A 14,852-nucleotide genomic window follows, 5' to 3' on the forward strand; every position below is an offset into this window, starting at 1 on the left:
ATATTTATTAAACTTGAGGCGAGGTGGGTAGGGAAGGGGGAGGAAAGCACATTCAGGAATAAGCTCTCAAACTAAAGCTTGGAACTAGTGTCCAACAGGACCCACCCCCCACCTTCCCCAATGGCGGAGCCTCTCCTTCCTGGGTCGGCGGGAGGGAGCCGTGGGCTCCGGCTCCAATCCCACCGGCTGTTTCAGTTTTCGGCTACCAGAGGGCATTCCGGGAACCAGGAATTATTACTATCACCTATAAGTTATTCAGAGTTGAAAGTTTTATCTATAAGCGAAGAAGAGGAATATGAAGAGTAGCTGCTCACATTGTGGGGCAGGAAGAGGGCGGCAAGGGCTGCAAAAAACCCCACAAGCTCATGGGAAGGAATCCCACTCTTATCCCCAGATAATTTCTTAAGTTAACCATTATTTCTTAACTTAAAAATAAGGAAAAAATTATGATGGCAGCTATGTAAGAAAATTACATAGCTCTGAAAATTAAATAGAACCCAAGAGGGGTGTTTTATATTTTTCTCCTTTACCCTCCAATCTTTCCCCTTTCAAGCTACATCACCATTAAGGCTCCACCATCATTAAGGTATTGATTTTGCCTATTCAATTGAATCTGTCTTTATTCTTTTATGTTCTAAGAGATCAGTTCATTTTTTAGTCCAATAATTCTTGTGCTTGATTCTGCAGGTAAAGGGAAAGGAGGGGGAAACACCAAATTGCAAAAAAAAAAGAAAGCTTGGAATGCAGGCTCAAGCTGACACTGAGCACTTTCCTTCATAGTACAAGCAACAACAGTATAACTATTAAATGGTGTTTTAGTAACTGTGGCATTTCTGGTTTCCATGTCCTTATTCTGCCTTTTTCTTTGCGATTCCAGGTAGTTTTGCTTGGATCCTATTGAGGGGAGGAAAAGGTAAAAGGAGACATCAGTTCTAGTTTTTATCAGTGATGCTGGCGGGCAGTCCTAGACTTGCTGGACAGTGTGAACCCCCCCCCCCCCCCCCCATTTCCGGAGGCTTCCTCTTCCTCTGGATGAAGAGTCTGGTGTGGGTCAAGGTGAGGGGTCTGGCACCAAGCCTGCTGCCTGCCGCCTCTTTCACTGCCAGGACCTCCTGGGTCCTCATGGGGGTTCCAGAGAAGAATAAGGAGTACCTGGGCTAACAACTGCTGACTACCCACTCTCAGCCCCTTTCTCTGGAAATGCCCGCTCACCCACTGGTGCCATAAAAGAAACCAGGACTCAGAGTCAAGGAGACATAGTAAAATACTATAGGAGCTGGCAACAGTTCCCAATGCCCCATGGGACACCAAAGCTGCCTTTTGTTTTGTTTATTAAGTTTCCCCATGACCAAGGCCATTCACACCCCTCAGCTAATGCCAAAGCTATTCCCCACAAGTGTTACATCCCAGAGCAGGGGGCCAAGTCAGCCAATACTACCCATTCAAGACATTAGGTTCAAAGCCAAGTAAGCAGGATCGCCTGTCACAATCAGGAGTGAACAGCAACTAGATACACGTCTGTGTTAACTGTCCTTGCCTGGTGTTAGCTCCAATGGACACCTAACAAGAGCCGGTAAAGACCCTGCCATCAAGCCGGAGCTGTCTGGACATAACCAGTTTCCTCTTATTAAAGCTGGAAAAAGTACTAAAATCGGGTGTGTGAAAGGGACTGACACAAACAGTAGATTTAACTGACGTTTTGTTTCTTTTTTTATTATTCAAATATATTTTTATTGATTTTTAGAGGAAGAGGGAAAGAGCTATCGGCTGCCTCCTACATACCCTCCACCGGGGATGGAGCCTGAAACCTGGGCGTGTGCTGACCAGCCAGGGCTGAAGTTTTGTTTCTTAAAAAATATGAAGAGCCCTAACCGGTTTGGCTCAGTGGATAGAGCGTCCACCTGCGGACTGAAGGGTCCCAGGTTCGGTTCCAGTCAAGGGCACATGCCTGGGTTGCGGGCTCGGTCCAACGTGCAGGAGGCAACTAATCAATGATTCCCTCTCATCATTGATGTTTCTCTCTCTCTCTTCCTCTCCCCTCCTCTCTGAAATCAATAAAACAACAACATGTATATTAAAAAAATATATGAAGAGCCTGGCCGGAGTGGCCCAGTGGGTTGAGAGTTGTCCTATGTTGCCAATCAATTGGTGTTTCTCTCCCTACACACCCCCCCTCTCTTCCTCTTAAAAAAAAAAAAAAATCAATAAAACATATCCTCAGGTGAGGATTTAAAAAAAAAAAAGATAAAATAATTTCTTGTAAAAATCAAACTATTAACCAAGGTGTCCTCCCCCCCCACCCCCTGGGCCAGGGTGACAATCACATTTCAGGGTGAAAAATTGGCATCAACATTTTACACAAGGGGTGAAAGCCATTGGGGGTGGGGGGGAGCACACGCTAGGAGGAAATGTGGAACCTAAGCATACTTACTTCTCAACAATCGACTTGGTCTGATCACGCACGATGCCAACATAGTGATCAATCTGGGTCTTTAAGGAAGGAAAGTGACTTAGTTGTGGCAACACAAAGATTAACAATTTTCCTGAAGGCAATGCTCTTTTGTCTAAGTGTAACTATTTTTTAAAAACACTACTGAATATTCTGGAAACGAAAATATTGCCCAGCTTTTACGAGCATTTTTAAAACTCCAGATTTCAGACTTTAAATTAAACCATAAACATCCCATATTTAGTTGCAGTTAAAAACCACTAATTTCTTCTGCAGAGTCTTACTTGATAGGTGTTTTCTTTAGAGAAACTGGACTTATAATAGCATTTTTTTTATAATAGCATTTTCTGAATAGTAGATAATGTGTATATAATGTATTTCCTGTAATCATAAATGTATTTTGGCTCCTGGGTAAGACTAATTCATTTAACACCAAAATACCAAAAAGTCTGCTGATGGATGACTTAATCCATAAATAATAACCTCATAAATCTAGTATATTCTTTAGGCACCATTCCACAATGCAAACACCTGCTCACACTGATGGAGTCCCATATTAGACTTAATATTTTCTTTTTAGATAAGAGCTTTTATTTATTTAAGTATTTTTCCAACTTATTTTAACAGATAATGCAGCTATGTGATAAAAACACAAAAGGCACACAACTAAGCATAGAAAGTAAGTCTTCCTGCCCTGTCTCTCCTAGACAGTCTGTCCACTTAGGAAACCACGGTTACCAGGTTCTTAGAGGCACCTGACTTACAAAGTTAGACTGCAGAACAGAAGAGATTGCTCTGAGCTTTCCATACCTAAAAAATGAACTAAAACTAGTCACACATCAAGTGGCTTATCTGATTTGAAGCAGGCCAAAGCTTACCTTGTACTTCTCATAGACAATGGGAACACTGAAAATGAGCAGTTCAGCTGGAAGACAGAATCATGGGACACGGCAAGTGTAAGTGTGAGACAGCCACAAAGTCTCAGGACTCAAGTAACACACAGATTTTTCCTCATGAGATATAGCAAAGCGCAGATCTTCAATATGAGAAATGTCTAGATCCCTCAATTAAGGACAGTTAGATACAGGTACATTGATTTTTATAAATTTAAGATCCCCATATTCAAATCAAATCTAGACGACTCTCCTTTGCTTCTAGCTGTTCTGATATTTAAAATTAGGACCAAATTAATAAACCTACAGCCACACAATATCTGGGGGGTTCAAGGTCTCCATAGATGTTAAAGGCTGGGCCATTCGGAAGCAATGGAGCCATGCTGGGCCTTCTCTTCGCTCTTAACTCTTACCAATGACTTCAAAGAGCACGGAGACATTTTCCTTGCCACCTTACCCAGAATCAGAAGGGTGATTCCATTGAAAACGGCACCAACATAGGTCATCAGCCACATGAAGACAGCCAGCTGCGAAGGCCAACATCGGGGTTAAGCAGGAATAATTATGACACTAACTTCAGGTTAGCCAATGCCCTTTTCCTCTAGCTAATTGAGTCTACATAAACTTAGTGATGTATGCCATAAATAATTTCAAAATAAAGGTTACCCCATCTGCACTATACATTTGAGGGTGGATAAAAGAATTCTGTAGTTCTCTTAGGCCCAAAGACTGTAATTGCATATCTGTTGATTACATTATCCTGTTAGTTCTCCAGGTTCACAAGAGACCTTCTCCATCGACTCCTCTCTTCATTTTTACAGGTTGATGGAGATAAGCATACAGTTGTTTTTATCTGTGGAAACCCTATTTATGGTTTTTCCTCTGAAGCATAACCTAGTCTCTGGTTTTCCTCAGCCTCACCACCAAAAGCTTTAAGGTTAGTGGAACGAACCTTCAAGGAGTCAACCAGATCTTCCACCAGAAAGAGACGGATAATGAGCTTCAGGGCCCTGTTGACGTGCACCATGGCAGCATTCACGTAATTATGGAAAGCTTCTGAGGACAGAGTAATGTCTACATCCAGGTAGGATCTTCCAGAAGAAGAAACAACAGTCATACATTTGACACGGAAGGAGGCGGCCTCTTTCTGTGAGCACAGCAGTTCCTTAGAGTGTGACATCCCCCCAAGGCCGCACTTAGAAACCTCTGGGGCATATTTTGCTGTCACGGATGGGGTGGGGCACCGCTGCCATTCAGTGGCAGAGGCAAAGATGTCAGATGTCTGCGAAGTGTACGACAGCCCACAAGGGGTTTTCCTCAGTTTTAACATGCCTTGAATTTTCTAAAATTGTATTCTGTTTACTAAACTTTGCTAAGTTTCCCCCCACCATTTTGGAACAGCACATCTGTCCTGGAGATTATACATGCAGGTGCAAGTGTCTCATGTTTTATTATTATTATTGTTTTTGTGTACTCATTTCCAAGCAATTATATATCGACTGGAACACATATTATTTTATTATACATGGCTATTTTGTCAATTCTTTATATTACAATTAGGATCTATTTTTAAAATTTTGTTTATAAATATATTATTTCTAAATTTCATTTCAAAATGATAAAGGAGGCATTATAACATATTTGTTAAAAAAACATAAAGGAGGGGAGCTATTGAGTTTGATACGGTTGAAAACTACAGAAAAAGAAAGACCCGGTTCAGTTCCCAGAGGCACTACAGAACCGAGAAGTAAACATTTGCTTGTAGCTTGTCATTCACCGAGGACTCTGAGTGCCTGCGGAGAGCGCTCTTTGGGGTGCTGGGGCATCAGGAAAGACAAGGCGGCTTTGCCTTAGGGAGCCCACAGTCTTGTGGGGGAAGCAGAGTAACAGGCATGTTTTCTGTCCTATTTATTAAAAACAATTTACCACCAAATACGAAAATTATAAAAATTAGTTGTAATTAATGCAACTTGGTAAAACACATTTTACAAATCCACAACAGTGTCATGCAAGAGACATGACATCTGAGCTTATGGCAAAATAAAATGTATTCACCCCTTCATTTAACAACTATTGATTTGTTAAAGCTAATTTGCAGTAACTTTTCAAATGCCACATAGAGTTTAAATTATTCCTTCTATTTTCACCAAGAGGGAACACAAGGATCAGAGCCACAGCCGGACACCTATTCTGTCACAGTTCTGAGCCGTCACAACAGGGTTTCTTTCTCTATGAGAAAAGGGCTTTTAAAACATTGTCATTTGCTAATGTGAACAGCCCAGTCAAAAAAACTAGCAACTGGATTTCAGAAATGCATGGCCTACATTCATCAAAACTTGCCCCTGGTATTAAGAAAACGAAAGGAAAGATAAGGAGGGGGCTGCGTGCCCTGAGACCCCGGCCAGGGCGCACCTGCCTGGTGCAGACCCTCACACTGCAGATAACCCCATGGTGCTGAAACCCTGGCAGCTAGCCTGAGGGAGGCGGCAGATCATACCTGTACAGTTTTATTGTACCGAGACTCGCCCTTGCATCACACACCTTTAAATGGAGTCAGGTTTTAATGATATAAAGAATAAATATATATCACAAAAGAAGGAAATCAGCATAAAACCAAGGTTAACACACCAAATTCTGATCCTCACCAACAGTGCAGCCTCAACACCAAGCTTTCAAGTCGTTTTAAGACTTGGCCGTGTGGGGCTTAAACATGTGCTTGGGCCCCCGTCTAACAGAGCGCTACCCTTCCCTGCTCAGGATTCAGACAGTCCTCTTTGGTCTTAAAGTGGGAGACTCTAGCTTGCCAAGAAGTCCTTGGCCATTTCTTAGAGTGGCCCCATGGTGTCTAGCTGACGTTTCATGTCACCGATTGGACCCTATAATTCTTGATTTCTCATCAGGTCTCATTTTTACATGAGACCTGCCCAGTCTCAGTGAACCCCTTTACTAAACTGTAAAGTGTTACTTGTGATCCTTCAACTCACTTGAATGGATGTCCTTCTTCTGACTTCTGCACAGCTTGGATGACAGACCTGTAGACCCTGAAGCTGATGGTGACAGAGAGGAGAGCCAGGATGAGGTAAGAAACCACACTGATGACGCTGAAAGCGGCCAGGGAGAGCAGCACGATCAGCGTGGTGCCAAAGACAAGCCCAGTCTTCTTCGCATCTCGCCAGAAGATCAGATCGTGCACTGCCAAGAGAAAGGCAACGTCAGCTCCACGGAACACCCGGAGCCCTGGCCAGGCCGGTCCCTGGCTGTGTCCTGCACGCCCGAGAAGCCGGGACTGGCATTCAATTACAGAGACTCTAAGAGGTGAAAATCACATCTGTCAGGGGGGTGATTCACACTGCCAAAGGTCCCTCTGGTTTCTGGACAGGTTTATAAAAACGTAGAAGCTTATTTTTTCGAGGTGGCTCTTGAAGTACAATGGGGTAAAGTATCATTTACTTCCAATGTTTCAGCAGAAAGGATGGTAGAGCAAGTGTGGTAAAATCTTGATAACTGTTGACTAAATTAAGCAAACAGTGCCTACAGTTTAATTCGGTCAATAGGCTATAAAACCAAAGCTAAAGTGAAATTTATAAATTGGGCTGGGGCAGAGAGAGTGGTGAATAAAAATATATCAAGCTCTATTAGTGTTAAAATTAAACACCAGTCTCTGTTAACCTGAAGAGTACTCAGGAAGGATTATGAACAATATCCAAAAAACAATACTTTTGAGAGTAAGTGGGGCTACTATTAGTAATAGTTAGGAAACAGGTATAATAAAGCAAGGCTGTCCCACGCAAGTGGGGCTTATGATCGGGGACATCCAAACCGGAAACATCCAAGTTCTTCTACCTGAAGAAACCTCAACAACCCCGGGTGTAAACTGCTGGCAATTACCCCCAATCTAGCAATGACACTACACTTGAATGTCAATCTGTGAAGGCTGACTTCAACATTAATAACTCTACTTCAAGTTTCCTCTGTGATATTCTTTGCTTATACAAAAAAGAGCAAGGGCTTTGGATTGGAAAAACATGAGTATGAGTCCTGGTAATTTTTAGTCATATACCCTAATTAACCTTCCTAAACCTTTGTTTTCTCATCTATAAAGTGAAGAAAGTGACACCCATTTCGAAGTTGTTTTAAGGAATATGGCTAATGCATGCAGAAAGCTTAGCATTGTAAATGACACACAGTAACCACTCAAATGTGAACTATAATCAAAATATGGAAGACTGTGATTGAGGGTAAAGTGAACTGGAACCTGAGTCCAGCTGACCCACCGGCACCTCGTTCTTCCCCATATTCCGCTTCAATACTCTTCTCTGAAGCCTAACCTTGGCTAGAGCCAAGGGAACCTAACTTGAAACTAAGAAAACACCAAAGATGAACTTACTGTATATAAGAAATCACTGGTTCCAAGGTCCCAGTTAAGGGATGTGACTATTAGGAGAAAGTAGGGATTAGGATCGCTGCGGGGAGCTCGAGAGTCCCAGGCAGTGATGTTGCAAAGGAGAGAGAAACGGGAGGCAACTCAGGCTCACTGGACTGAGCAGGAAAGCTGAACAGAATGCCACCAACTTATGAGAGCAACTCCTGTAGCCAGAGTCCAAGTATATGTATGTCATTTTCCATATATCTACAGGAGCAGTTTCAACACAGAACGCTTAGCGATGGAACAAACTGAGACCATGTGCCTCCTGATGTAATGTACTGAGAAGGGCACATCACTTGTATGGTATTCTTGCCAAAAACATAAAAACTGAATCTGATGAGAAAACACTAGACAAACACAGACTGAGAAATAGTCTACAAAACAGCTAGCCTGTATTCTTCAAAAATATCCATGGTGTGAAAGACAGGAGACTGATCACACATAAATGCAAAGTGAGATCACAGATGGACACTGGCCACCAGGGTGAATTAGCTGTGAAGAACATCATGGGGACAATTGACAACATGTGGATGTGAACTATCCTACCTAATAATAGACAAACATGCAAATTGACCATACCTCCGACACGCCCGCAAGCCACGCCCACCATCCAATCAGAGCGAGCATGCAAATTAACCCAAACCAAGATGGCTACAGCCACAGAGAGCAAGGTTTCCTAGGTAACAGAGGAAGCCAAGCTTTCCGCCTGCCCTTGCCAGGCCTAAGCCTCCACTCAAGCTACAAAGTTTCAATTATTGAAGGTAAACAAATTCAAACAAATGGCGGCAGAACGGAGCTTGAGAGAGCAGGCCAGGGTTGCTGCCGGCAACAGGGGAAGCAAAGCTTTCCGCACACCCTGGCCGGGCCCACCCGCTTAAGGCAACAAAGTTTCAATTATAACCCCAAAAGAAATGGCTGCTGGCTTCTGAGGGAGCCCCAGGCTTGGCTCTGCTCCAGGCTACAAAGTTTCAATTGTAGAAGGAAAATAAATTCCAGATACCAGGGCCTCCGCTTGGGTTGCCAGAGGGTGTGGCCGGCCTGCAAACCACCACAGGCCCCTCGCTCAGGCCGCCCCACACCCCAAGGGAACCCCCATCCTGATCCGGGACACTCTTCAGGGCAAACCAGCTGGCCCCCCACCCCTGTACCAGGTCTCTATCCTATCTAATAAAAGAGTAATATGCAGATTGATCATCACTGCAACACACAATATAGCTGCCCCCATGTGGTCAAAGATCCTGCCCCATGTGGACACAAGATGGCCACCACAAGATGGCCAGCAGTAGAGGGCAGTTGGGAGGCACCTGGCCTGCAAGGGAGGGCAGTTGAGAAGGACCAGGCCTGCAAGGGAGGGCAGTTGGAGGTGATCAATCCTACAGGAGAGGGCAGTTAGGGGTGACCAGGCCGGCAGAGGAGGGAAGTTGGGGGCAAACAGGCTGGCAGGGGAGTGGTTAGGGGGTGATCAGGCTGGCAGGCAGAAGCGGTTAGGGGCAATCAGGAAGGCAGGCAGGCAAGCAGTTGGGAGCCAGCAGTCCTGGATTGTGAGAGGGATGTCCCATATTGGAGAGGGTACAGGCTGGGCTGAGGAACAAACCCCCTCCGTGCACGAATTTCGTGCACCGGGCCTCTAGTATAATTGATAAAAGTACTGTGCCATGTTACATTTCCTAAATGTGATAAGAATTTAAGTGTACCATAAAACAAAGAAAAATTATCATTCAAAAGAAACACACTCCAAAGTATTTAGGGCAGTGGTTCCCAACCTTTTTTTTTTGGCCATGTCCCACCTAAAGCCTCTCTAAAAATCCTGATGCCCCCCTGTGACATATAATTCTTATTATTCAAAAAGTGAACTCCTATTCATGGAGGAAGGATAAGAGGCCATTAACTCGGTCTAAACAAGCTTCCAAAGAACATGGCATCCATGAAAGAGAAAAATAAAAGAATGAAAGGACAGTTGAAGTACTGAGGAAGGGATCATTAAGAAATTGTTTAAAAAATAGTAATATGAAGTGATATGGAAAATAGCAAATAAAGTTTCAAAACATATAATAGAGAACTGAAATGCATAAATGTCACAATATATATTTATATACTGTATATGAGGCCCCTAGAACCATAAGAAATGCAAAAAATTCACTATTAATAACTCATTCTCAAATTGCTCCCCTTAAAAGTCAAATTGCCCCCCTGTGGGGCATGTGCTCCATGTTGGGAACCACTGATTTAGGGATAAAGGGGCAGGGTGTTTGCAACCAGCTCTTAAATAGTCAGGAAAAACCGTGAATCTATAGAGAAGAGGGAGAGAGGGAGTGATAAAGCAAAAGTGACTAAATGTTAACATTGGTGAACTAGACCAAGGGTTTATGGGAGTTTTTTTGTACTATGCATGCTAGTCTTTAAATTTGAAATATTTGAAAGAATAAGAAAAAGAAACTCTTAGAGAATAAGGCTGGGCCCCAGAGAGTAAAAGACCATGCTGTATCGAGAAGGGAAAGCGACAGTCTCTAAAGGAAATGAATCTACCTTTGTGCAAACCAGAAAACCACCCTATCCTCATGACTTTACTGCCATCTGCTGGAAAACTGTCATAAGGAATACCCAAACCCACAATGGTTAACACATGTGAGTGGTGCCCCCTAGAGGTGTGCAGGGCACAGCTTGGATGACATGTATCTAGTGAGGGCAGGGGAAAGTGGCATGAGATGCGGCTGGAGCTGAGGGAGGGCTAGATCACGGAGCACTTTCACAGAACAAGGAAAAGGCCGTGGATTTTACCTCAGATGAAATGCGAAGTCACTAAAGAATGTCAAGCAGGGGGATAACATATTTTAACAAGAGAAGCCCTCTTACTGCTGTAAAGAGAAAATGGATTGCGATGGGGCAGGCGTGAAAACAGAAAGGCTCCCTAGGGGGCTAACCTGGAGGTTCAAGTGAGCGATGACGGTCATTTAGATAAGGATGGAGATGAGTGGATAGATGTGAGCTATATTTTTGAGGTAGAACAGGCAGAACTTGACTGGATGCAGAAGGTGATGAAATATGAATGACACCTAGGCTTGGGGCCTGAGCCAATGGATGGATGTGGTGTCATTTGCTGAGAAGAGGAAGAGTCGAGTACAGAGCATGTTAATTTTGGGAGGGATGCCTAGAGAGATCCATTATTAAAGAGGTGGTTAGATCCACCTGTGTGGAGTACCCAGGCAAGTCTGAACTGGAGATACGGAATGGATGAGGCTACCTAGTACTGAGAGGGAAGAAGGCCCAATTCTGAGGCCCATTCGTAGACCTGAAGATTGGCAGAGGGACTTCTTTCTGAATGCTTCTATTTTCTCAGTAAGAAAGAGCTGAGATCATGGCTGGGTGGGGTCAGGGGAGCAAAGAAGGTTTACAGAGAGAGGAAGAGATATAAAATGGTTATTTCAGAAAAGCGAGGAAGTGTCCTAAAGCTCTTAGAAGAAAACACAGTGTAACTTTGTGACCTTAGGCAATGGCTTCTCAGATAAAAGCACAAATGACCAAAACAAAAAACAACAAAAGAGAAATAGGACTATATCAAAATTAAAAACCTCTGTGCTGTAAATGGTACCAAGAAAGTGACAAGATACGCATAAAATAACAGTATATTTGCAAATTATGTATCTGGTAAAGTATTTGTATCCAGATATATAAAGAATTATATATAACTCAATAAAAAACATTAGTCCAATTGAAAAATGAACAAAGGATCTGAAGAGACATTTCTCCAAAGATATACAAATAGCCAATAAGTACATTAAAGATGCTCAACATCATCAGTCATTGGGGAGATGCAAATCAATACCACACTGAACCCCCTAGGATGGCTATAATAAAGAATTCCATTAACAAATATTGGCAAGAATGTGGTGAAACTGGAGCCTACCTTCCTATTGGGAATGAAAAATGGTGCAGCCACTTAGGATAACAATTTGACAGCTCCTCAAAGAGTTAAACATAGTTATTATATGACCCAGCAATTCCACTCTTAGGCAAATGCCCAAGAGAAATGAAAACATACAACACAAAAAATTGCACACACAAATGTTCACAGAAACATTATTCATAATAGCCCCAAGTGGAAACAATCCGAACACCAAGAACTGATGAATGCACACATAAAGGGTAGTATACCCATACAACGGGATTATTACTTGGTAATAAAAAGGAATGAAGTTCTGACGCCACAAAGCTTGAAGACATTAGGCTAAATAAAAAAGCCAATTACAGAAGCCACATGTTATATGATGTTATTTATATAAAAAATCAGGAATAAGCAAATCTATAGAGACAGAAAGTAGATTATTAGTTGTTTATGGCTGTGGTGATGGCGGAAAATGGGGAGTGGCCACTAATAGGAATGGGGTAAGTAGTGGGGGGACTAAAATGTTCTAAAATTGAATAGTGCTAATGATAAAAAACATTTAGCTGTACACTTTAAATGGATGAATTGGTAGTATGTAAACTATAGCTCAATAAATGTGTTAAAAAAAGAAATAGACAAATTTGCAATTATAGTCAGGGGTTAATAATAATTAATAGAGAGAGTAGCCAGAAAATCAATTAGGATATAGAAGACTTGAACACTATTATCCAATTTGACACTTACAGAATATTCCACACAACAACAGAATATACATTCTTTTCAAGTACATGTGGAACATTTACCGTGATAAAACAAATCCTGGGCCATCAAACAGCCCCAATAAATTTGAAAGGATTCAAGTCACTTGCATATGTTTTCTGACATTAAGGACAGTAACAGAAAGATCTTGGGAAAACCCGTAATATTTGTAAATTAAACAACACTTCTAAACAATCCATGAATCAAAAAAGAAAAATCAACAGAAAAATCAAAGTATTTTGAACTGAGTGAAAATAAAAATTTGTCGGATCCAGCTAAAACAATACATAGTATGAAAGTGCCTGTAATTAGAAAAGATGACAAATCAGCAATCTCAGTTTCAGCCTTAAAAGCTAGAAAAAGAACAACTTGAACCAAGGAAACAGAAGAAAGGAATTAATGAAAATCAGAGCAGAAATCAATGAACAGATAACAGAAAAAGAGAGAAAAATCAAAGAGGCCCTGGCCAGGTAACTCAATTGGTTAGGGTGTTGTCCAGATACGCCAAGGTTTTGTGTTCGATCCCTGGTCAGGGCAGATACACGAATCAACCAATAAATGCAAAAATAAGTGAAACAACAAATAGATCTCTCTCTCTCTCTCATCAATAAAAAACAAAATTAATAAAACCAAAGTTAGTTCTTTGAGAATAACAACAAAATAGATAAAACTCTAGCTAGACTGACCAAGAAAAAGTGAAATACACAAATTGCCAATATCAAGAATGAGAGAAATGACATCACTACAGATTCTACAGACATTACAAGGATAAGAAAATATTTTTCAAAAATGTTATGCCAGCCTGGCTGGAGTGGCTCAGTGGATGAGCACTGACCTATGAACCAGGAGGTCATGGTTTGATTACCCGTCAGGGCACATGCCTGGGTTGTGGCTTAATCCCCAGTGGGGGGCATGCAGGAGGCAGCTAATCAATGATTCTCTCTCATCACTGATGTTTCTCTCTCTCTCCCTCTCCCTTCCTCTCTGAAATCAATACAAATATATTAAAATAATAATAAAAAAGAAATGGATAAACTGGGCTCTGGCTGGTGTGGCCAGTTGTAGCACTGTCCTATACACTGAGAGGTGGCAGGTTTGATTCCCAGTTAGGGCATGTATCTAGGTTGCTGGTTTGATCCTGGTCAGGGCACATACAGGAGGCAAGTGATCGATGTTTCTCTCTCACAATGATGTTTCTCTCTCTCTCCCTCCCTCTCTCCCTTCCTCCCTCCCTCCGTCTAAAATCAATTTTTTTGGAAAAAAGTATATCCTCAGGTGAGGAAAAAACAAATAAAAGAAAAAGCAAGACTGGTTTAACATTCATAAGTCATTCAATATATTAATCCTGTCAAGAAACTGAAAAAGAATAACCATATGATCATCTTAAAAGATATAGAAAAGGCATTTAACAAAAATCCAATACCCTTTCAGATAAAATCTCTCAGCAAATTAGGTTAGAGAAGGAAATGTCCTCAACTTGATAAAGGGAACCTAGAGCTAACATCCTATATAATAAAAGGGTAATATGCAAATAGACTGAACAGCTGAACAACCAAAGCATAATATGCTAATGATATGCTAAGGTTGCTCAACAGCTTGCTATGATGTGCATTGACCACCAGGAGGCAGAGAGTCGACTGGTCAACCAGTCGCTATGATGTGCACTGACCATCAGGGGGCAGATGCTCCGACCAGTAGGTTAGCTTGCTGCTGGGGTCTGGTTGATCAGGACTGAGCGAGATGGGCCGGACATGCCCTGGAACTCTCCTGCGGTCCCTCCCCAGCCTGATTGTGCACCGGTGGGGTCCCTCAGCCTAGTCTGCGCCCTCTCTCAATCTGAGACCCCTCGGGGGATGTTGGAGAGCCGGTTTTAGCCGGATCTCGAGGCCACGCCCCTTGGGAGGGCTCCAGATGCAGGGCTCATTGCTGGTGAGCACTGCTGTGGCAGCAGGAGCCTCTCCTGATCGGGACTGACTGGGCGCGCCCATGGCAGGCTGGCAGGCACAGTGGGGCCAGGTTGAGTGGGAGCGGTAGGTAGGAGCTGCAGGCAACATTGGACTGCGAGTTTCAGCCTGATCCGTGCAGGCCACCCAGAAGGACCCCACCTGTGCATGAATTTGTGCACCGGGCCTCTAGTATTTAATAAAAGAAGACAAGGATGTTCTTCTCTCCTAGAACTTCTATTAAACATTGCATTAAAGGTTCTAGTCAGTACAGTAAGTCAATAAAAATATAAGGCACCCAAACTGGAAAGAAAGCAGTAAAACTGTCATTAGTCACAGATGGCATGACTGCCTATGCAGAAGATCTGACGGAATCTACATGAAAGCTATAGAATGAGTTTAGCAAGGTTGCAGAATATAAGGTCAATATACAAAATCAATTATATTTCTACATATTGGCATTAACCACTCAGAAATCGAGTTAAAAATACCATTTAAA

General features: G+C 42.5%; 1 protein-coding gene across 2 annotated transcripts in view; it reads right to left on the bottom strand.

The window, feature by feature from the left end:
• Nucleotides 1-751: 751 nt before the first annotated feature.
• The window catches only part of RTN3 (reticulon 3), a 42,932-nt gene continuing 28,831 nt past the window's right edge, over nt 752-14,852 (bottom strand). The window contains exons 2-7 of one of the 2 annotated variants that reach the window (XM_008159034.3): nt 6,327-6,534; nt 4,295-4,433; nt 3,800-3,869; nt 3,328-3,374; nt 2,432-2,490; nt 752-894 (exon numbers count right to left, since the gene is read on the bottom strand). In XM_008159034.3, coding sequence (XP_008157256.1) covers nt 849-894; nt 2,432-2,490; nt 3,328-3,374; nt 3,800-3,869; nt 4,295-4,433; nt 6,327-6,534 — 569 coding nt within the window. In that variant the 3' untranslated portion in view covers nt 752-848. The remainder of the gene's footprint in view (nt 895-2,431; nt 2,491-3,327; nt 3,375-3,799; nt 3,870-4,294; nt 4,434-6,326; nt 6,535-14,852) is intronic. The other variant, XM_028135893.2, reaches the window with a different exon arrangement.

This window comes from Eptesicus fuscus, chromosome 13 (genome assembly GCF_027574615.1).
Source record: "Eptesicus fuscus isolate TK198812 chromosome 13, DD_ASM_mEF_20220401, whole genome shotgun sequence".
Taxonomy (NCBI): Eukaryota; Metazoa; Chordata; class Mammalia; order Chiroptera; family Vespertilionidae; genus Eptesicus; species Eptesicus fuscus.